The sequence below is a fragment of the Sturnus vulgaris genome, chromosome 8 (assembly GCF_052056855.1).
Source record: "Sturnus vulgaris isolate bStuVul1 chromosome 8, bStuVul1.hap1, whole genome shotgun sequence".
NCBI classification, from domain to species: Eukaryota; Metazoa; Chordata; class Aves; order Passeriformes; family Sturnidae; genus Sturnus; species Sturnus vulgaris.
This window is the reverse complement of record NC_142250.1, coordinates 25,436,317-25,456,487: the sequence shown is the minus strand read 5'-3', so window position 1 is coordinate 25,456,487 and position 20,171 is coordinate 25,436,317. Positions and strand designations below refer to the sequence as shown.

Sequence of the window (20,171 nt, the reverse complement as noted above, 5' to 3'; positions counted from 1 at the left end):
GGGGATGTGCCAGGTTTGGCTCCACTGAGTAGAGTGGAATCAGCTGCGTGGGGTTTGGAGTGCCCAGTCTGGGCTGCCATAAAAAAGCAAAGTGCAATTGTCTTCTGGTGCAGTCCATAATGGGAATTTTGTTAAGGCTGTTTTGCAGCTCTGTAACCCAGAGAAGACTCACTGGAAATCCCTGTTTCCCACTGGGAAACTGGCAGTGCTTGCCTGTAGTAGTCTGTGATGCCAAGGCAAACAGCCCATGAGAGAGGAGGAATGTCCAGCAGCCACTATGTGAGCCTGCTTAGGCTTTACTAGATCTTGGTGAGACAACTACAATCTGTCTAGGGAGGGGTGAGATGGGGAAGTGTCTTATTCCACTCTGCAAACCTGTCCTGCCATCAGGAGCACGGCAGAATGGATGCTGAGGGTAAGCTGGAGAAATGCTGCTCCTACACACCACTTCCATTCCTTCTCCTGAGTTCCTTTAAAATTAAAAAGCTGGCATAATTTTTAGCCATGCTGATGAGGAAACAACCGTGGGGCCTGTAAGACCCCATCTGTGGTCTCTCCATGTTTGCCAGCCCCACAGACAGCACAGCTTCCCTGCACTGCAGCTTGCAAACAGCTTGTGCTCCCAGGTGCTGTGCTTGTGCTGCCTTGTGACTTTGAGGACCGTGGGGCAGTGGGAAGGGGCTCCTGTGCCCACAGAATGTCCCGTTGCAGTGGCTGTTGAGGTGTATGGCAACTTCGGCTCGTTTCTCTGGCCAGTTTCTTTGGCCAGATCCAGGCTGGTGAGAATGCGAAATTCACTCATCAAAAGCTTTTTGCTCCTCCAGAGACGCTGGTCATGGGGATTTTAAGGAGGTGCCGACTGGGCCAGCCCGTTTGGGTGTGCTGTGCCGGTGGGAGGCTGAGGCCAGCACAGTCATGCTCACACAGCTTCCGTCGTGACCCAGTAAACCCAGTCAGACCTGACCCTGCTCACTCACCCACGCCTGCACGCCTCTGCTGCCCCACTGCTTTCCTGTGCTCCCCAGGGACCAGCAAACACATCCCACTTGTGAGAGACCGTACCTGGGCCTTGCTCCATACTGGCAGCTGTGGCTGAAGCCCATAGGAGCACTGATAGCCAGTGGTAAAAGGGTGAGCTTTTGCCTCTGTGGATGTTACACGTTGTGAGTAGAGCAGCTGGTTCCTGGCCTCACTGCTCTCGGAGTGTCCATCAGCCCTGTGGATGCTGGGTCCTGCATCCACCATCCTGCTTCTTCAGCATCACCGACCAGCCTGGGAGCTGAGGCTGGACTATCAGGTCCTATGTCAGCCCCCCCCGTGCTGGGAAGTAGGTGAGGTGCCAAGGGACTCGGAAGCTCACTCCTGGGGATGGGATGGGCTTTTCTGGGCAGTTTTTCTCTTAAACTCCTAGTTTCCTTAGAGCTGCTGCTGCTTTTCAGCCTCTTCCTCTCCCCTTTTTGTTTCCCTCCCCCAGAGAAGACTGTGGCATTTCCATTCCCAGCTTTTTTCCATTTCTCGTTGAAGTGCTGGTGAGTCCCACAGACCTCGTCTGCTTCCTGCCTGAGCCCTTGGCTTCACCCTGAGCTTAAAACTTGCACCTTGACAAGGGGGAAGTGATGGGTTTGGAGGTGTTTGGTGCGACTGCAGACCAGCATATTGACCTTAGGAGAGCCAAGGATTGTTTCAGTTCCTTCTTGCTTTTTCTCCCCCACCCTAGGTATGAAAAATAAAAACTAGAAAATAAAAACAAAAGGGAAGCTTGGAACAGCGTTCTCTTTGAGTAAAATATTAACTGGCTCTAACAGCTTAACTGATTAAGTGTTCTTTAGGACAAAGTTACATCTGATCTCAGGCAAAGGAGCCTTTGGAAATGGGTGTAGCTGCTTCCCAGGAAAAAGCAGAAGAGCCCTGCCCTGACGTCATGGGAGGCTGCTCCCCCCTGCCCAGCCAGGAGCCCTGCACAGCCTCCTCTCAAGTCTGATTTATTTTTGTTTCCCCCCTGTACTGGCTCAATGATGGTTCAATGTTAGCTGGGGCTGGCTCGCAGCAGCGTGCCGGCCCTGTGATAAACACCATCCCTGCCCGGCCGCGCTCCCGGCTCGGCTCCGGTCCCCGGCACGTCAGGAACCAAGCCTCAGGCAAAGTTCAGGGCTTGTTTGTTCAGGGGAGATAAAGTGAGGACGTGGGGCTGTTACTCATTTATGAGAGATCATTGTTTGCTTTGTCGTAAGGAGGTTTATCCTCCACTCTGCTTTCCCATCCCAGGTGCAGCAGCTCTTGTGGCTTGTGCATGATTCCAGACTGGTGTCCCCATGTGGAGTCTTGGGGAAGGGTATTCCCTGTAACTTCCAGAGTGGCCCTGCTGCCACTGGCAGGATGGAGAGCTGTCAGCATAGGACTGGCCAGGGTGCTTTGATGCTCCAGGTGTGACCCCACCGCTTTGCCCAAAGCTTAGTGGGTTTGGCTCCTGCTAGACATGGTGCACCAAAGCAAATTCTTTCTTCTTGATATCCATCTGCACTCACCTGCCTTGCATTGCTGTGCTGTCATTCATGGGCAGACCCTCTGTCTGTACAGGGCTTGTCCTGGAAACAGGAGGGACATGGAGTGAGTTTGCCTTGGGATCTGCTCCCCAAGGAGCTAAGTCCTGCATGCAGCACCCTGCCTGCACCCAGGGTTGGATGCTCTTGGGTACTCTGTGCTGGTCTGGAACCTGGGGGACAGTGGAGCATCAGGGAGAAACATTTCCCATCTGCCTCGTTCCCGGAATGCTCTAGGGCAGCAGCCAGTGCAGGTGTGAGGTTTGTGTCTGAAACCCCTCGAAGGAACCAGCACTTTGATGCAAGCTCCAGAACTGTGGCTGAATTCACATCCAGCTCCTTGCTTCTCCTTTTCAGTCCCAAAGTCCTTTTTGCTTTGTTTTTTACCTCCCCTCTTCCTGGGACTCTGCAAAGTATTTGCTTCAGGGAAATTGTCTGCAGTGAGCGTGTTTGAGCAGCTTCTCTACAGGGTCAGGTATTTGTTTTATATATATATATGGATGTATATATATATATTTATAAACTTCTAAGCAAATACATGGTTACTTACGGGCAGCTCTCTGGATCAGACATACCCAGTTTTTCCTCCTTAATTCCTGCAAGATGAGTTAGTGGCTTTACTCAGTGCAGCTGGGAGAGGTGGGGGTTATTTGTTTGGGTTCGAATGCATGAAAGTGAGAGCCAAAGTAGATGTGGAGCTTCAAGGCAGCTTGGGATGAAAGAGAAAGTGAAGTCTCGTGGAAAAACACTGGGGGAAAAAATTGTTTCTGCTTGAAAAGACTTGCCAAAGATTCCAAGCACTTCCTGTATGGATTTTCCTTCACCTTGTGTCCCTGTGTGCTTGAAGCATCCTTCCCAGTGCCTCAGTCCTCTGGAGTCCCATCATTTCAGGGGAGGACAAAACTGGGGGCAAATATCTTGCACATCAGGTCATGGTCAACTGGGCTTTTGGGAAGGAGAAGGTTTGGGCTCCCCAGGACTCTTACTGCCGTCATTCCTGCTGCCACCACTCTGGGGAGTGGGTCTTGGAGTACCCCCAGTGAGCCAAGAGAGCAACAGAGGGGCTTGGCCCTGAGCCCCTTTCTCTGCTTTTGAGGGAAAAATGTGTCTGCTTTTTGGGTGTGAAACGCAATGGGGGATCAGCTGGCTCTGCTGAAACACATCCTTCAGTCAGGGGAATCTGCAGGAGCAGAAGGCTAGGAGTGAGTGAGGGATGAACCCAGAGAAGACATGGAGGAAAATGTACCTCCAAGTGCTCAGCAAGCAGCTCCCTGCTGTGACAGAATGGTTGCTGACTCAGGGGGATCTGCAGAAGGTCACTGTGCTCAAACTCCCCTCCATGCTCTGTGATGGCTGCAGGCTCCATGCCTTGTGCTATTCCTTAGTTTCCCCTTTAGCAAATGAGGGTTTGTTTTTCCCTGAAGCCATCCCTGGTCTGAGGCTGTGCCGGGTCAAGCATCCATGCATGTATGCAGCTGGCTCCTTCCCAAGCCTGCTTGCTTGTGAGGTGCTGGGACAGCAGCAGTGTCTGACCCGGTGCTCTGTGTTTCAGGAGGGTTTGGTGGCCAGCCCTGTCCCAGAGAGTTGGAGAGGCCGTGCCGAGGATTGGCTGCGCCGGCCCGGCGGCAGCGGCTGAGGCGGCCGCCCTTGCCGAGAGAGCAGGAAGATGAGCGGAGGTCAGGCACATCTCCTGACAACTCTCTTCATGGCAGCGGCAGCCGTGGGCTACTCATCACGGCGCTCTGCCACCGACCTGGATGCCACCCCCAGGATGACAATCACCTTTGATGGTAAGGGCGTGCGGGTCCTGGTGGTGGCAGTGAGATTTGGGATTTTGCTGGCACTGGCCTTGATGCATTGTGACTGCATCTAGTCTTTGCCACCCCCCTGGAGCAGGGAGGGTGTCTACATGGGAGCCTCTGATCCCCTGTGCTCCAGAAATCAGAGCCCACATGGCTGTCTGGTACTGGGTGCCTCAAAGAAGCAAGCATGGCAAAATCATCTCCCCAAAAGCTAGAGGGGGACAAGGATGTACAGGGAGCCAGCTCTGACCAACCCCTGGCCCTCCCAGCAACCCTTGGAGAATGTCTGGATCTGGGCATCATACCTGGGCTAGGATCTCATGGCCCAAATAGTCAGCAGGAAACTTTCTTCCATGTTTTTCTCTAATTGCCACTGGGCTCTTGATCTGCAGCCTCTGTGGGGTCAGTGAGCCCAACAGTGTCATAGTCCCTTGGGGATCCACATGGCATCATTGACCTCATGAGTGAGGCTCAACTCAGCAATTGATGGTGGGAGCGTTTCATTACCAGCTGGGGTGCCCTTTTGTCTCCAGGCAATGCCTCTTTTTTGGGAAAGGTAGGGAATCATTCCTTTCCCAGCTGCCTACAGGGTCCTGAGCCTCACAGAATTTTCACTTCCTGCTAGTCCCTCTGGCCACGGCTGAGTCCTGCCTCACTTCTCAGCACCCCAAACTGGGTGATTTCATTGGCTTGGTCGGCAGGAGCACTCAGCCTCACTGCAGAATCATTCCTCTTGTATCAAAGTTTTGGTTCAGGTTTTTTTATCCTTACCTTTGGGCTGGCTGGGTTCAGTTCAGAGCCAGGGTCACTGCTGGCATGTTTCTGCTTTCTTCAGCAGTTTCCCAAACAACATAGCAGGTCTGTGTCCAGCACAGTCATTGCAGCTCCCACCCCTGAGCTGTGCTTTAATTAGTGGAGAGAAATTCCCTCTGTGAGCCTGAGCCCAATTAGTGCCTTTTGCCTTCTACCAAACCTCCTCCCTTCCTTTCCTCCTGCTGTAACTGCTGTCACTCAGCACTGTCTGCCTGATAACCTCAGTGAGAGCCATCCCACCCACTTCCAGCTCCATTCTCCTGTTTTTTCCCAGTGGCTCACACTGTGCCTGCCCCAGGGTCCCTCTCAGCCCCCTGTTCCCTTTGCAGAGCTGTCAGGAGTCCGGCGTTTCAACACACACACCCTCAACTACAGCACCCTGCTGCTGGAGGACGACCGGGGCATCCTCTACGTGGGCGCCAGGGGAGCCATCTTCGCCCTCAACTCCAGTGACGTGGCCGACGGCTCCCACCACACGGTGAGCCCGGCCTCTGGCTGCTGCTTGTCCTCTCCTGTCCCACACTGCCCGATCCCTGTCCAAATCGTGGCCACTCTATCCCTGCTTAACCGTCTCAGGTCTTGCCTGGAGGTGACGTCTCAGTCTGTCCCCACGTCCCCTGTGGACACCTGGTCCTTCTCCCCAGCCAGGCAGCATGGGGACAGCGTGGGAGACATGCCCAAGCTCAGAGCTGTCTGCTTTAGGGACGCCCCAGCAGAATGAGGAACAGGGAGGGAATCACACTCTCTTGCTCCCCCAGGGAAGGATATCCCGAAATCCTCCAGGTGCCTGCAGTGCTCTGGGATGTCTGCCCACTGGTTGGGCTATGGGGCCACTCTTGGCCCAGGCTGGTGGGATGTATGCAGGGTGCCATCTTGTGCTCTGAGCAACCATCCCTTCCTAAATAAATAGGGATTTTATTGTCTCTGATGGCTCTGAGGAAAGCTGGAACTTGCAGTGACAGAGGACCATGCAGCAATGGGGGTCATGCAGTAGCAGTCTCTCTTCCCCTTGCAGATCCACTGGGAAGCCTCCCCGGAGAAGCAGATGGACTGTCTGCAGAAGGGCAAAAACAACAAGGTAGAGCCGCTGGGTGGGTGCCAGGGAGGGGCTGCCTCTGCTTTTCCTGGCTCCTAACGCCTGCCCTCCCCCTCCGCAGACCGAGTGCTTCAACCACGTGCGGTTCCTGCAGCGGCTGAACAGCACCCACCTCTACGCCTGTGGGACCTACGCCTTCCACCCGCTCTGCGCTGCCATTGTGAGTACGGCTCACCCACAGCTGCCACCTGTCCCCTGCCACTGTGTCACCCCGGAGAGCTGCTGCCCCTGTCCTCTCCCACCATCTCAATGCACCGCCCCACTCCCTTTCTGCTGCTGTCCCTGCCCCTCCCTGGCTCACGTTGGGGGTGAGTGACTCCCAAGCTGGGGTGAGTAGGTTTGTGGTCACCATAATGCCAAAAATTCCCACCCCAGCACTGGAGTCGGACCCTGATCCCAAGCAAGCAGGCTGGGGATGGACCAGTGCCATGACAGACACATGTGGGCTCAGCAGGATGGGATGCATCAGCTCTGGACCTGGTCTCCAGTGCCTACTGTTGCAGAATTCCCTCCCAGAGGAGGGGCTGCAGAGTGGCTGATGGCAGGTGGTATGCATGCCCAGGGAAGAGCGACAGGGGCAGGACTGACTCAACAGCCCCTCCCCAGGAATTTCCTGTACCAGTCTAAGTCCCCACATGGCTGTGACTCATGTCAGAATGTCCAAGACCAGCCTTGTTTTACTGGCAGTGGGACTTTGACCCGCTTTCAGTAGTTCCTTGAGTCAATGGAGACTCAATTACCTTTTGCCCACCTCCCCTCCTTAGCTGGGGGGCAAAGGAGCCCCGGGACCATGTCTGCAGTGTGGCTAGGGAGCCCTGGAGAGGCTGTGCCTGTTCCCATGGCTGTGCTGCTGGTCCGGTTTGGCCATTGCATGCACTGGAAATTAAGGGGAGGAGCTGTGAAGCTAGAAGGCTCCATCATTATTTGACATGCTTTGAACTGCAAACCCCAAAGAAAGTAACTCCTGCCATGACACGGACAGCACCTGGGGGGACCCCAGGCTGAGTGAGCAAGGTCTGCCAACCAGGCACTGTCTGGGAATATTGGCTGCACTGGTTGGCTTCTGCCCAGTGCGCATGCAATGCCCAGCTGGGGCTCCCCTTCCTCTCAGAGCCCTCTAGCCACTCTTGGCTGGGGGCTGTGGTTGGCTGTGTGGTTTCTGACCAGCTGGGGGGCGGTGCCAGGGGGGGGGTTGTTCTACTTGGACAAGGGCATGGCTATGGGCATCACTTTGTCCCTGCTAGCAGCCTCTGCAGAGAGCCTGAGGCTGGCAGGTGAGGTGGGTCTGTCCCCTCCTGTCTAACCTGATTCTCTGTCCCCTCAAGGATGCCAACAGGTTCATGTTGCCGTCCCACTTTGAGGAAGGCAAGGAGAAGTGCCCATATGACCCTGCCCGTGGCTACACCGGCCTCATTGTGGGTAAGCAGCACCTTTCCAGGGCTGGTGGGGACATATGGCCACTGACCATGCCTCCATCCCCAAGACCCGTCCAGGGGGTGCCAGGGGGTGGGTTCCATGTGCAGAGGCCTTAGCAAAACAAAACACTTGTCTGTCTGGGGCATGGGGATGCTGGTGGCCTGTGAGGCTGTCCTCAGGCTGCAGGCCATGCTGATGGGCACCTGCTCTGCACAGATGGAGGTTTGTACACAGCAACACGCTATGAGTTTCGGAGCCTCCCTGACATTCGGAGGAACCTGCACCAGCGGCCACTGAAAACGGAGGAGTCCCCGCTGCACTGGCTGAATGGTGAGATGTCACCATCCCACCCTCATCTTATGGCTGGCATCATGGGACACTGTGCATTGCCCTGGAGAATGTGGGGCAGGTGTGGGGGGTGGCTCTGGAGTCCTGTGTGGTTTGCTATGAGAAGGAACTGAGGCAGAGAGGGATTTTCCCTTCTGTGTTGGGATTCTCCAGTCACCACCTCTTGCTCTGTGTCCCCAGATGCTGAGTTTGTGACTTCTGTGCTGGTCCGGGAGAGCAAGGACAGCCCTGTGGGTGATGATGATAAAATCTACTACTTCTTCATGGAGCGGGCAGGAGAGGAGACCACATCCTTCTTTGACAAGAGTCAGGTGGCCCGAGTGGCCCGGGTGGCCCGTGTCTGCAAGGTAGGCATGTTCCCAGCCACAGGGAGCCAAGCACTGCTCCTGTTGGGGCAGACAGCATGCCTCCACCTGTGCAAAGACTGAGGCACAGGCAGATGGGAATGAACACCCATCCAGCCTGTGCAGAAATTCCCTCTGCACCCTCCCAGAGCGATGTGGGGGGGAAGAAGATTCTGCAGCGCAAGTGGACGTCCTTCATGAAGGCACGCCTGGTCTGCTACATCCCCTACTACGAGGTGCTGCGCAGTGTCTCCAGCTTGGATGGAGGTGGCTGGGCCAGCACTGTCTTCTATGCCACCTTCACACTCTCAGCACAGTGGTGAGTGGGGCAGCAGCAAAAATGATTGTGGCTAAAAGTCTGCAGTACCAGGGCAGCCAGAGATGCTCAAGGGGATGCCCAGGCAGATGCTGAGCACTTGGGGGTGCATTCATTGGGAGCACTCATGTATCTGCCCAGGCTTAGGTCAGGTTCTGCTCCTCAGGAGGACCATGGAGGCCTCGGCCGTGTGCCGCTACGATATCTCAGCGGTGCAGCGTGCCTTCGATGGCCCCTACATGGAGTACCAGGACTGGGCTCGCAAATGGTCCCGCTATGACGGTGCAGTGCCCGAGCCCCGGCCCGGCTCCGTAAGTGCCTAGCAGTGCAGAGCAGGGGGGGCATGGGGCAGCTGCCTTCCTCTCTGACCCGTTTCCCCTGGGCAGTGCATCACGGACCACTCCCGCAAGAAGGGCTACAACTCCTCGCAGGACCTGCCCAACAGTGTCCTGGACTTTGTCAAGCTGCACCCGCTCATGTTTGAGGAGGTGAAGCCAGCTGGTGGGGAGCCGCTCCTGGTGAAGAAGAATGTGGCGTACAGCCAGCTGGCTGTAGACAGGGTGCAGGCCCTGGATGGCCGCTCCTACGATGTGCTCTTCATGGGGACAGGTGAGTGTGAGATGAGTTTGACAGGCCTCTGCTGGGCAAAGGGCACACCTCACATTCCCTCCTGAATTCCCTATTATGCTCTCCAGGGGATGGCTGGATCCACAAGGCTGTGGTGGTGAACTCCGGCATCCACATTGTGGAGGAGGTGCAGGTGTTCAGGGACCTGCAGCCTGTGGAGAGCCTGGTGATCTCTCACATCCAGGTGAGGGGTGGAACAAGTACGGGGACACCACACACGGGGCATATTTGTGCTGTGAAGCTGCCATTGTGCTGTTTGGGGGGTTGGGGGCCATGACTCCTGGGTCACTCTAGCTCGGGATATGTGCTGGAGCCCAGGTGAGTAGCCTGGGGAAGCAAAGCAGCCTGGCCATCAGCACTGACTGGGGGCTGGGGGCCCTTCTTGTGCACACCCATGAGGGGAGAGCTGTGCTGTGAGGCTTGGGAGGATCTCTGGGCACCATGGGGCACTCCACAGCCCAGCAGCATCATGCCAGATCCATACTGAGCCAGCCTTTTCCCCTGCAGAGATGCCTGTATGTGGGGGCAGCCAGTGGCATTGTCCAGGTGCCCCTGGCCTCCTGTGCCAGGTATACCTCCTGCTATGACTGCATCCTTTCCCGGGACCCCTATTGTGCCTGGGATAGCAGGGCATGCCGCACCATCGCCACCACAGACAGGTAGGGATGGGTTGCCCGTCCCCAAACGGGTCCCCATGAACCTTCCACTTGCCCCATTCCATGCTGTTTCACATCACCCCGTGGCACGGTCACCCCACAGCCAACCCCAAAGGTCTGGCATGTGACAGTGGGTCTCCTGGTGGCTGTGACCCCTGTAAGGGTGGGCTCAGCCAAAGCTGTATGGCTGAGCTCCCCATGCTTTGCAGGACAGGGCTGGTGCAGGACATTCAAAGTGGCAACAAGGGATGCCGGAGCATCTCTGGACGAGGTGAGTCTCTGCTGCTTCTCAGGACCACGGGTATGCTGGTGTCCAGCATCCTTTAGAATGGCTGGGAGAGGTGTAAGGCAGTGCGTATCCCCACAGGCTCCCTGCCCTGGAAGAACCGGACGGTGCTGCAGGGGGACGATGTGCTGCTGCCCTGTGACCAGCGCTCCAACCTGGCCCGAGCCGTGTGGCTGCTGAACGGCAGTGAAGTGCTGGGCACGGGGCAGGACCGGCTGCGTGTGGGGGTGGATGGGCTGCTGGTGACGGACACGCTGCCCCAGCACAGCGGCGAGTACCGCTGCTACGGGGAGGAGCAGGGGCTCCGGACACTGTTGGCTACCTACAGCCTCACCGTGCTGCCCGAGCTACCCCGCAGCCCTACAGCTGTCCCATCACCCCATGCTGCCAGCCAGGCGACCAATGACATGAAGGTGGCTTACATTTCCGCCATCGTCACCTTGGTGGTGCTCTGCACCGTGCTCAGCATCATCCTCCTGTACATGTCCTGCCTGGAGAAGCGCAAGGGCAAGTATGTGCTCGGGGAGCCACGGCCAGCCAGCGTGGAGCTGCAGACCGTCTCGGCCAACTGCCTGCGCAAGGGACCCCGGGAGGAGGAGGAGGAAGAGCTCACCTACCCTGATGGCTGCCTGCGGATCATCCCTGGCGAGGCACCCACAGCTGCCACCTCCCCAGTCAAGGAGCTGCCAGTTGCTGTGCCCCCACTGCCACCCCCGCTGCCAGCCGAGCTCACCAATGGTGTGGGGGCTCTGCCCAATGTCCTCCGCAAGATGAACGGCAACAGCTACATGTTGCTCCAGCAGCAGGAGGAGCCACTGGCCTCCCCACTCTACAATGCATCCTTCACCGAGGAGCTCAGCAAAATTCTGGAGAAGCGGAAACACACACAACTGGTGGAAAAGCTGGACGAGAGCTCCGTGTAGGGGCTGGGGAGGGGGGTCCTGCCCTTGGGACTCTCCTCCCCTCCAGCCCCTTCTCCCACCCTTTGCCAGCAGTGTTACAAGACTCAGGCAAAACTACCTCCTTGACAGCAGAGCTGGGCCGGGCCCAGGCTTGATCATTCCTTTGGCTTTTCACTCACTTTTGAGACTTGCTGTACAGAAAAAAAAAGAAAAATTATTTAAATTTGGAGCTCTATTTATGTATAAAAACTCACTGACGGTGGCCACGAGCTGGAGACAGGAGCTGGCACCTGGCTGAAGGTGGACACCATGGGAAGGGGAGAGTTTTTGTCTGTTCATCCAGGCGTGAGAGAGACGCTGTTGTGGATGTGTAGACTTGGCCAGCCCTGCTGGGCGTTCCTTGGCACACAGGAGCTGGATAGCTGCTGAGAGGTGGGTGAAGAGCATGGAGGGGGGCTGAGGACTGACATACTGTGCCTGTGCCTCTCACAGGGAACAGGATCCCTTCTCAATGTAGGGCTGGCAGGTTTTCCCCCAGCTGCCAGCCTTCAGGCAGGAGAGGGGCCCTGGACACATCTCACATTGTGAGGGGTGGTCTTGGTGGCTTCCAGCTCCTGCCCGCTGTCCCATGTCTGCCCCCTCAGGGTTTCCTCTCTGGGAGAGGATGGTTTGGCGAGGGACAAGAGATAGGGCGAGGAGCTGATGTCCTGAATACCCTGGAGCAGCTGGTGAAAGGGGCATGTGCCCACTGCGAAGAGGCCACAGGTGAAATATGGGGCTGGGTGCCCTAGGGAGGTGGTACCCCCAGGGACTCCAACCCTGACAGGGCTCTGCTCCCTTTCTCCAGGGCACTGGATGCAGCAGCAGGCAGCAAGATGCACTGGCAGCAGGACTGGCAGCCACCACCGTGCCCTACAGTGTGACAAGGGACCAACGAAGCACCCACATGTCCCTGATGTCTGCAGTGCCCCTGTGGCTCCAGGCACAATGTGTTTCTGCCCTCCTGTGCAGTACTGTTGGTGAACTGGAGTTCAGGCACAGCCCTGTCAATTGTGAGAAAACGCATGGGCAGGGAAGTGTCCTCATACAGTGAGGAAGAAGAACCTTGGACAAGGTCCTGCCTCCCTCTGGAGCCTTCTGCTCTTCATGGCACTTTCCAGAAGCAGCTATGGTCCCTAAATACTCCCAACCGTTTCTGCTTCTGCCACCTCCTGGGGGAACGTGAGATGGGGGTGACGAAAGCATCTCATGCTCCAGGGACAGTGTGGTGACACTGGAGAAGCTGGGGAGGGATAGACCTGTGGGGGTCCACATCCTCTCTAATGTTCTTTGCTTGCATCTCCGTGATCAGGACATTGTCAAGGGCTCAGCCCTGCAGGGGAAACAGGAGAGAGGGGTGACAGCCCCCAGGGTCCCTCATGAGCTACAGCTCAGGCCTCCTATTCCAGGAGAGTGAGGCTTAGCAGGAAAAGGCAAGAGTTGCACACTCTGCCACCCTGCCCCAGCCCTTGTTTTTGCTGCAAGAAAGGGGTGTGAGCCACCCCCAACCCCCCCAAGAAAGGGCATCACTCTGTGTCTGGCAATCCTCATGCACAGCTCCACATTCCCCCCAGCAATAAAAATGGCTCTGTCTGGACATGGTGTAGCAGTGTCCCTCTAAAGGCAGGAGAAATGGAGGCAGAGACCAGAGGGGGTGGAGGAGGTTTTATTGGGGCTGCAGGCGTGGGCCCTGGACGGTAAGGATGGAGGGTTTGTTGGTGAGGGGGTGCCACTGGCCCTGGACACTGGGGTTGTCAGTGTGGAAGGGCTTGCGGATGCGGATGATGTCCAGGCCAGACTGGTTGGCCAGCTTGGTGGCCAGCTGTACGATCTCCTCACTAGTCTTGCTGGCGATGAGCTCCTCCCGCACCGTCCCGTTCACTGCAGCAGAGGGAGGGGGTCAGGCCGGATCTCCCCACCATGCTGCCTTCGGGGGGCAGCTGCTGCTGCTCCCCCATCCCACAGCAGCCGCCCTGGCACCGTCTGCACCTGGCAGAGGTAGTACAGAGCCGGGCAGGGCAGGGCTCATCCCCTCCCCAAACCCCCAGCACTCACAGTACTCGGCCCGCAGCACCGGGGCCGGGCCCGGACCCGAGTGGGGGCTCACGTAGAGGACGACATCGGGGTGCTGCCGGGCGAAGTCCTGTGCCGCTTCCTCTACGAACTGCCTGGGGACCAGACAGGACCCTCAGCCCCAGCCGGGACAGAGAAGGGACGAATCGCCATAGGTACCAGACTAGGGTCACCGTCCGCCCGTGCCGGGCCCACGGGAGGGGTCACAGCGCAGAATTTGGGGTGATCGCCTTCCAGCTCCTGCCCCGTCTCGCAGGAGGTTGGGGGCCCCACCCCGCCGCTGCCGTGTGATCAGGGGCAGCAGCACTGTCCCTTCCCCACGTTGACAGGCCCAGGGGAACACCCGTCGCGCCAGTTAAGGGCTCCCGCCGCCCCATCCCCGCAGACGGGCGGTGCCTCTGGCGGTACCTGGCGCCGCGGGCGTCGGCCGCGGTGGGGCTGAAGAGGAGCTGCAGGCGCTGGAGCTGCCGCACGTACCGGCCCACGCCGTTGTGCAGCACGGCGGTCAGGAACCGGCTAGCAGACCCGCGGCCCGTCATGGCTGCGCGCTCACCCGGAGCCGGAACCGGCGGGAGGGGCGGGACGCGGCACCCCCGGCCCCGCCGGGAAGTGACGCGCCGGGAGCGGGACGGGCAATGGCGGTGTCCGTGCGGACCCACGTGGGGGCTGCGGCTTGAGCGGCTCTGCGGGGCCGGGGGCCGCGGGGCAGCCGCCCATGCGGAGCGCCGGCGGCGCGGGCGGGTGCCAGGGCGGTCAGGATGGCGCTGGTGCCCCTGCGGCCCGGCAGAGCCGCCTGCCGCCTCCTGCCGCTGCTGTGCGGGGGGGCCAGGAGCAAGGGAGCCTCGCTGAGCCCCGGGGCGCCGGGCCGTCTCGGCCAGCGGCGCTACAAGAAGGACGTGCTGCCTTCCCCCGACACGCCCGCGCCCTCTGTCTCCATCACCGAGATCCGGCAGTACCTGCGGGCGCAGGACATCCCCTTCCACGATGGGTACAGCTGCCTGCACACCCCCAGCCTCTTCACCGGCGACCGCGGGGACCAGCCTCTGTCCGCCAATGCCCCGTTCACGCTTTTCATTGACAAGACCACGGGCAGCTTCCTGTGCACAGCCACCCTGGCCGAGGGCACCTGGCAGGACTTCCAGGCTAATGTGGAGATGCGGCACCGTGGCATTACCCCCATTCCCCCTGCCAGCTCGGAGGAGATGGAAGAGGAAATGCGACAGGCTCGCGAGGATGCCCGCTGCATCTGGGAACGGGCCCTGCCGCTCTGGGAGCTGCTGGATGAGAAGGAGACCAAGGAGACCAAGGCTTTGTTTGGTATCTCCCAGGTGTCAAATGCCACCTTGAAACGCTTCGGTGTGCGTTATCTGAGGACTGCCAGGTCTCTCGTTTTCCCCTGGTTCAGCCCTCAAGATGCGACCCTGAAGGGCCTGAAGCTCGTGAGGGTGGAGAAAAAAGGGGGCACGATAACTTACGTGGAAGAGACTTTACCCCGCTTCGATTCCTATCGCAATCTTTTTGGGCTGTCCCTGATTGGCCGCCGAGACACAGAGCTGGTGTTAACTGGGTGGGAGCTGGATGCCCTGGCCTTGCACCAAGCTGCAGGAGTGGCCAGCGTGGCCTTGCCACGGGGGGCCAGCTCCCTGCCTCCCACCCTTCTCCCCTACCTGGAGCGGTTCAAGCGCATCACGCTGTGGCTCGGCGAGGACTTGCGCTCCTGGGAAGCTGCCAAGCTCTTTGCTCGCAAGCTGAGCCTCAAGCGCTGCTCTCTAGTGCGCCCTGGCAACCTGCAGCCCCGGCCCTTGGAGGCTCTGAACCAGGGCCTGAACGTCACCAAAATCCTGCGTTCTGCCTTGCTTGCCAGCCACAAATCCATCGTGTCCTTCCGGCAGCTGCGCGAGGAGGTGTTTGGGGAGCTGGTCAACACTGAGCAGGTGTCTGGCGTCAAGTGGGCACGTTTCCCTGAGCTCAACAAGCTCCTCAAAGGGCACCGCAGAGGGGAGCTCACCATCTTCACAGGTAATGGGCACAATGACTGGTGGACAGGGTGAGCAGAGGGGTCTTTGGTGGCTTCACCCTCCTGGGGGTGGTGCTTCACGAGTCTTCCAGGTCTCTTTCTGCTCAAGGCTTTTGCTGAGCCAGTCTTTCGGGTGTGTGAGAGGCTGGGGTGCATTCCTCAGTTCGGTGGGACTGTGCCTGCCAATGTGGTGAAGGGCTCCCTGCCTGGGGCAGTGTAGGAAGTCCTGGGCTATCCCTTATCCCTGCTCCCACCTGCCACTCCCTGGTGCTTCCACCTCTAAACAACCCCCCAACACAATCAGGATAGGTCAGATCATCTCCCCCAGCTAATTCTCCTGTTGTCCTTGTACCAGGCCCAACGGGCAGTGGGAAGACCACGTTTATCAGTGAGTATGCACTGGACCTGTGCATGCAGGGTGTGTGCACACTGTGGGGCAGCTTTGAGATCAACAACGTCCGCCTGGCCAAAATCATGCTGACACAGTTTGCTGGCCGGCGCCTGGAGGACCAGCTAGAACTGTACGATGAGTGGGCTGATCGCTTCGAGGAGCTCCCGCTCTACTTCATGACCTTCCATGGCCAGCAGAACATCAAGTATGGTCCTGCACCTCCATTCCCAGTGGCATTTACCCCTCATGGCATGTGCTGCAGGGCCCTGGGGAGCTGGGGCTCTTCCCCCGCAGTGAGTCACAGATTTGGGGCTGGCAGGAGGTTTGGGACAGTTCATGTCCCAGGGTTGGTGTGTGGGGACTGTGTGGCTAGCCACGTGTGTTCCTCCTGTCACGAGGACACAGACACTCTCTGGTGTGGGGTTGAAGGAGGGGACTTGACCCTGTGCTACTCTGAAGCCAGCCTGTGCCTGTGGCAGGACATGTCCCCTCACACCCTGCTTACCTGCAGTGCTGTTTGCTGAAGAGGGAGAACAGGCACCTCCAACTCCTTTTATTCATCACGCACTGTGGCACCTGCATGCATCCCTATATCCCTGTGGGTTGGGGGCATTGCAGGACAATGGGATTGTATGGGCAGCAGCTAGGTCCTGATCCCAACTACCTTCACCTGGGGGATGGGGCTGCTATACAGTGGAGGAGATGCAGAGTTGGGATGTGCCCAAGTCCCATCAGGATCCAGCCTGGTACCTTTCAGCTCTTTCTCTGCATCCCTTTGCCTGGCTCAGCTTCCCATCCCTACCTCCACTAATTGCTGGGGCTGATCCTGATCTCCCCTGCTCAGGACAGTGATTGACACCATGCAACACGCAGTCTACATGTACGACATCACCCACGTGGTCGTCGACAATCTCCAGTTCATGATGGGACACGAGCACATCTCTGTGGACAGGTACTCTTCTCCAGTCTGACCCTTCCTTCCTCTGCCACCCTCGTGGCTGCAGCTGTCCCTGTCAGGTGTCATGCCAGGGACTGTGGACTAACACAGGGTGTCGCCTTTATTCCTGTCTGGCCACCCTGTTTCATTAAAGGGCAGCTAGTGCCCTAGGGAGGAAGAGTTGGGAAGGGGTGAGCAGGTTACCAACCATCCCTGCCATACCACATCCCTCTTCCTGTGTGGACTTGTTTGCCTCACATTCCTGGGTGGTTTCTGCTGTGGGGATCAGCACCTTGCTTCCCCCTGCCACCAAGCAGTGCTAGCCCCTGACCCCATTTTTGCTGCTGTGTCAGGCTTGCTGCTCAGGACTACATCGTTGGTGCCTTCCGCAAGTTTGCCACGGACAACATGTGCCACATCACCCTGATCATCCATCCTCGCAAGGAGGATGATGAGAAGGAGCTGCAGACAGCCTCCATCTTTGGATCTGCCAAGGTGAGCTGGGCCAGGGTGGCCCTTCCTGTCCCTTGGGCACTGCGTATTCCCAGGAGGGAGCTAGAATATATTGGGCAGTCATCCTCAGCAGCCATCAGCACCCTGGATCATCACTGGGGACTTAAAAGGTGTGGGTTGTCTGCCAGAGTCCTGATGCAGGCAGAGAGCAAACCCATTGTCAACTAAAGCTCTGTTGGGGCTTTAGGTGCAGTTAATTAATAGTGACTGAGTGGAATGTAGTAGGAGATAATTAAAGTGGGAAATAGGGAGGGTGTGGGGATGGGCTTTCTGAGTATTCCAGTCTGTTCTGTAATGCTGACCAGCCCTGCAGTAGTGGGCAGGAGGTGCTCTCTGTGCACAACCCTCCCATGATCCCATTTCCCCATTGTGGGCTGAGGCACAGGATGTGCCTGGTGTGTCACTGGATGTTCCAGGGGAACACAGGGGTTGGTGTTGGGGAAATGCTGGAGTTACTTGGCCTGGGGTGCCCTGTAATAGGGTTTAAAGGAGCTGGGCAAGCGTTTGTGAGCGTGTCTGGGGCCTGTCACTCTGGCAGCATTCCTGGCACCCTCCTGGACATGTTTTCTTCTCTCCAGGCCAGCCAGGAGGCCGACAATGTCCTCATCCTGCAGGACCGTAAGCTGGTGACAGGGCCAGGGAAGCGCTACCTGCAGGTGTCCAAGAATCGCTTTGATGGGGACGTGGGTATCTTCCCACTGGACTTCAGCAAGGCCTCGCTCTCCTTCTCATCTTCCAAAAGCAAGGTCAGGCTGAAGAAGATGAAGGAGGAGAAGGAGATTTTAGCCAACAAAACCGTGGAGGGAGGCTCAGGAGCCTCCAAGAAGCCATGAGCCCAGGAGGTCTCTTCCTCAGTTCGACTGGAGAAATAGAGACTAGTTCTGGCAGTCAAAGGCTGGAATATGCCAGCTCCTCTTCCCTGGGAGCATCTGCCAAGCACCTCTGTGGCCCTTCCTCCTGCATGAACAAACCTCTTGACCACCAGCACAGTGTCTCTGAGATGGGGGACCACCGTGAGAGGAGGAGTGGTCTAATCCTAGCGAAGAGTGGCTGGGGAAGGTGCTTTGACAAGCATTGACTGCTCCGTGTTGGTGCTGAGTGCTGGGAGCATGGGGGAAGTGGAGGCAGAGTAAGCTTGATGATGGTGGGGATGATCTGCAGATAGAGGACTTGGGTATCTCTGGACCTGGGGCAGGTCGTTAAATTGTGTCTGAAACAGAGATTAAATCCTGAGCTGTCACTAAGTGGGAGGGACTGTGGGGGGCAGCTATGCAGAGGGACATGTAGTAGAAACCGCCTGTCACAAATGGGGTCTGCGCGTGGGATGGAGCCAGCAAAGGAAAGAGTGAAGGAAAGTGTGGGAGACTGTGGGTGGCTCATGTTCCAGGGTGGGAGCAGGTGTTACATGGAACTTGCTGGTTCTACCCGCTCGGCTGGCACCTGACCTGACCTGACCTGACCTGACCCTTTGCTCAGGGTCTCCCAAGCCCCGTTCTCTGGGGGGGCATCACCAGCAATAAAACCATGTGGGGAACAGTCCTGCCTTTCTCTGCTGGGTTTGGGTCGGCTGCCATCCCCTCTACCCTCAGGGCTGCGGGTAGCAAATACTGTGACCTGACTAGTCCTTGCCATGGTAGGGAGTGTCCATGGCTGGATCTTGGTCTAATCCCTTTGACTTTTTTTCCTCTTTCTAGTTTTATTAAAGCATAAATATGAGTGTCTTTTCTGTCTCTGTGACTGGAGTACCCTGGGTGTGGGGAAGGTACCATGGCCAGGGAGGAGGTGGCCCCCTGACAATGTCCCTCCTGTGCCGAGCATCCTGCCCCAGCCCTGGCACGCTGGATTATTACCAACCTCCATGCTGGGAATATTTTTAACCTGACCCATAATGAGGGCCCACAGCAGGCGGATGGTACACACCCAGCCCTGGGTTTCCGGGATGCACTAGCTCGCCTGGAGAGCACCCTTGGGTGCTGTCAGTGCAGGTGTGAGCACCCACAGGTAGGATGGGGGATGGTGGCAGAGGAGGGTCCTGGGGAAGCAGAGGTAAGGCAGGAGGAAATGGAGTTGGGTTAGGGTTCACATAGTGGTGTGGGTGAGGGCTGTGGGTTTCCCCCCTCAGCCTAAGGGTCCCCTCCATTTCACTGGCTTCCATTTGATCCAATCTAGTTCAGGTGAGGTGCTGTCATGGGGCTCTAAAGTGGAAGTAAGGCAGTGGAATAGGCCAGCCCCCATCTCCCACTAAGGCCTCCATGGGCTCCAGAGGAGGTGAAGAAGTTGAGCCTGTGGGGGGATCTTGGCTGATCCCAGACCCTGGGGGGCAGGTGGTTTCTTGAGGGTTTATTTTATTCTCCTTTTGCCCCCAGTTTGGGTCTCCACTAAGGCTGGAGGGTGATGTCAAGAGGGGCAGAGGCCCTCAGGCCCTTTACCAGAGTGCTAGGCTCACCAAATAATTTCCGAGGGGGCATTTTTCACTCCAGAGGCCTGGAGGGGTGCAGAGCCCTGAGACGGGGGCTTGGCTGGGGGAGAGAAGGGGGATGAGCTCCAGGAATCCCCCGGAACGGCCGCGACTTGGAATGTGCCCGGGCCGGGGGTGCCCGCGCCGGGGGTGCCCCACGCCCCCTGCGTGTCCCGGCCCCTGCCCGGGGGGGCGTGGCCCCGCGCGGGGGCGGAGTCGCGGGGGCGTGGCTGTGAGGGGCGGGGCGTGCTCGGGGCGGGGCCGGGGCGCGGCGCGGCGCGGGAGGCGGCGGCGGGGCCGCGGTGAGTGCGGGGGCCGGACCGGGGGCGCCCGGGGGTCCCGCGGCGCCGGCGGGGCGCGGGGGCGCTCCGGGGAGTTGGGTGGCAGGGTGCTTCAGGGGAGCTGCCGGTGCTTGGGGTGTTGTGGGGCCGGGCCCCCCGGGCCGATTTGGGGGGGTCCGGGGGTTGGGGGGGCAGCGGCGGCCCCGGAGCTCCGTGCGGTGCTTTGGGGATGTTTCGGGGGCACTTCGGGACGGTCCTACGAATGCAGAGGCCCAGGGGCTCAGTGGGGTAGTTGAGGGGGTCGCGGGGCACTTTA

The 20,171-nt window shown here is 58.3% G+C and overlaps 3 protein-coding genes across 5 annotated transcripts in view; 2 read left to right on the top strand and 1 right to left on the bottom strand.

The window, feature by feature from the left end:
- SEMA4G (semaphorin 4G) overlaps nucleotides 1-12,782 on the top strand; it is a 28,932-nt gene extending 16,150 nt beyond the window's left edge. The window contains exons 2-17 of one of the 2 annotated variants that reach the window (XM_088169262.1): nucleotides 4,093-4,330; nucleotides 5,485-5,633; nucleotides 6,171-6,233; nucleotides 6,313-6,411; nucleotides 7,577-7,670; nucleotides 7,884-7,997; nucleotides 8,196-8,362; nucleotides 8,509-8,678; nucleotides 8,842-8,986; nucleotides 9,062-9,284; nucleotides 9,371-9,486; nucleotides 9,810-9,961; nucleotides 10,168-10,229; nucleotides 10,326-11,578; nucleotides 11,791-11,911; nucleotides 11,994-12,782. In XM_088169262.1, coding sequence (XP_088025388.1) covers nucleotides 4,207-4,330; nucleotides 5,485-5,633; nucleotides 6,171-6,233; nucleotides 6,313-6,411; nucleotides 7,577-7,670; nucleotides 7,884-7,997; nucleotides 8,196-8,362; nucleotides 8,509-8,678; nucleotides 8,842-8,986; nucleotides 9,062-9,284; nucleotides 9,371-9,486; nucleotides 9,810-9,961; nucleotides 10,168-10,229; nucleotides 10,326-11,167 — 2,520 coding nt within the window. In that variant the 5' untranslated portion in view covers nucleotides 4,093-4,206 and the 3' untranslated portion in view covers nucleotides 11,168-11,578; nucleotides 11,791-11,911; nucleotides 11,994-12,782. Of the gene's footprint in view, nucleotides 1-4,092; nucleotides 4,331-5,484; nucleotides 5,634-6,170; nucleotides 6,234-6,312; nucleotides 6,412-7,576; nucleotides 7,671-7,883; nucleotides 7,998-8,195; nucleotides 8,363-8,508; nucleotides 8,679-8,841; nucleotides 8,987-9,061; nucleotides 9,285-9,370; nucleotides 9,487-9,809; nucleotides 9,962-10,167; nucleotides 10,230-10,310; nucleotides 11,579-11,790; nucleotides 11,912-11,993 lie in introns of both variants that reach the window. The other variant, XM_014883799.2, reaches the window with a different exon arrangement.
- Nucleotides 12,783-12,835: 53 nt separating this feature from the next.
- On the bottom strand, nucleotides 12,836-13,821 carry MRPL43 (mitochondrial ribosomal protein L43). Of its 2 annotated transcripts, none has more exons than XM_088169263.1 (3): nucleotides 13,736-13,821; nucleotides 13,241-13,353; nucleotides 12,836-13,066 (listed from the first exon to the last, which is right to left on the bottom strand). In XM_088169263.1, the coding sequence occupies exons 1-3, from the start codon at nucleotides 13,795-13,797 to the stop codon at nucleotides 12,852-12,854; spliced, it is 390 nt and encodes a 129-aa protein (XP_088025389.1). In that variant the 5' UTR covers nucleotides 13,798-13,821; the 3' UTR covers nucleotides 12,836-12,851. The 2 variants fall into 2 exon arrangements, with proteins under 2 accessions (XP_088025389.1, XP_014739289.1); XM_014883803.2 differs by having other exon boundaries at nucleotides 13,667-13,820.
- Nucleotides 13,822-13,915: 94 nt separating this feature from the next.
- On the top strand, nucleotides 13,916-18,837 carry TWNK (twinkle mtDNA helicase). Its single transcript, XM_014883801.2, has 5 exons — nucleotides 13,916-15,277; nucleotides 15,631-15,871; nucleotides 16,511-16,618; nucleotides 16,957-17,098; nucleotides 17,695-18,837. Exons 1-5 carry the CDS (start codon nucleotides 14,017-14,019, stop codon nucleotides 17,947-17,949), a joined length of 2,007 nt encoding a protein of 668 aa, XP_014739287.1. The 5' UTR covers nucleotides 13,916-14,016; the 3' UTR covers nucleotides 17,950-18,837.
- Nucleotides 18,838-20,171: the final 1,334 nt, after the last annotated feature.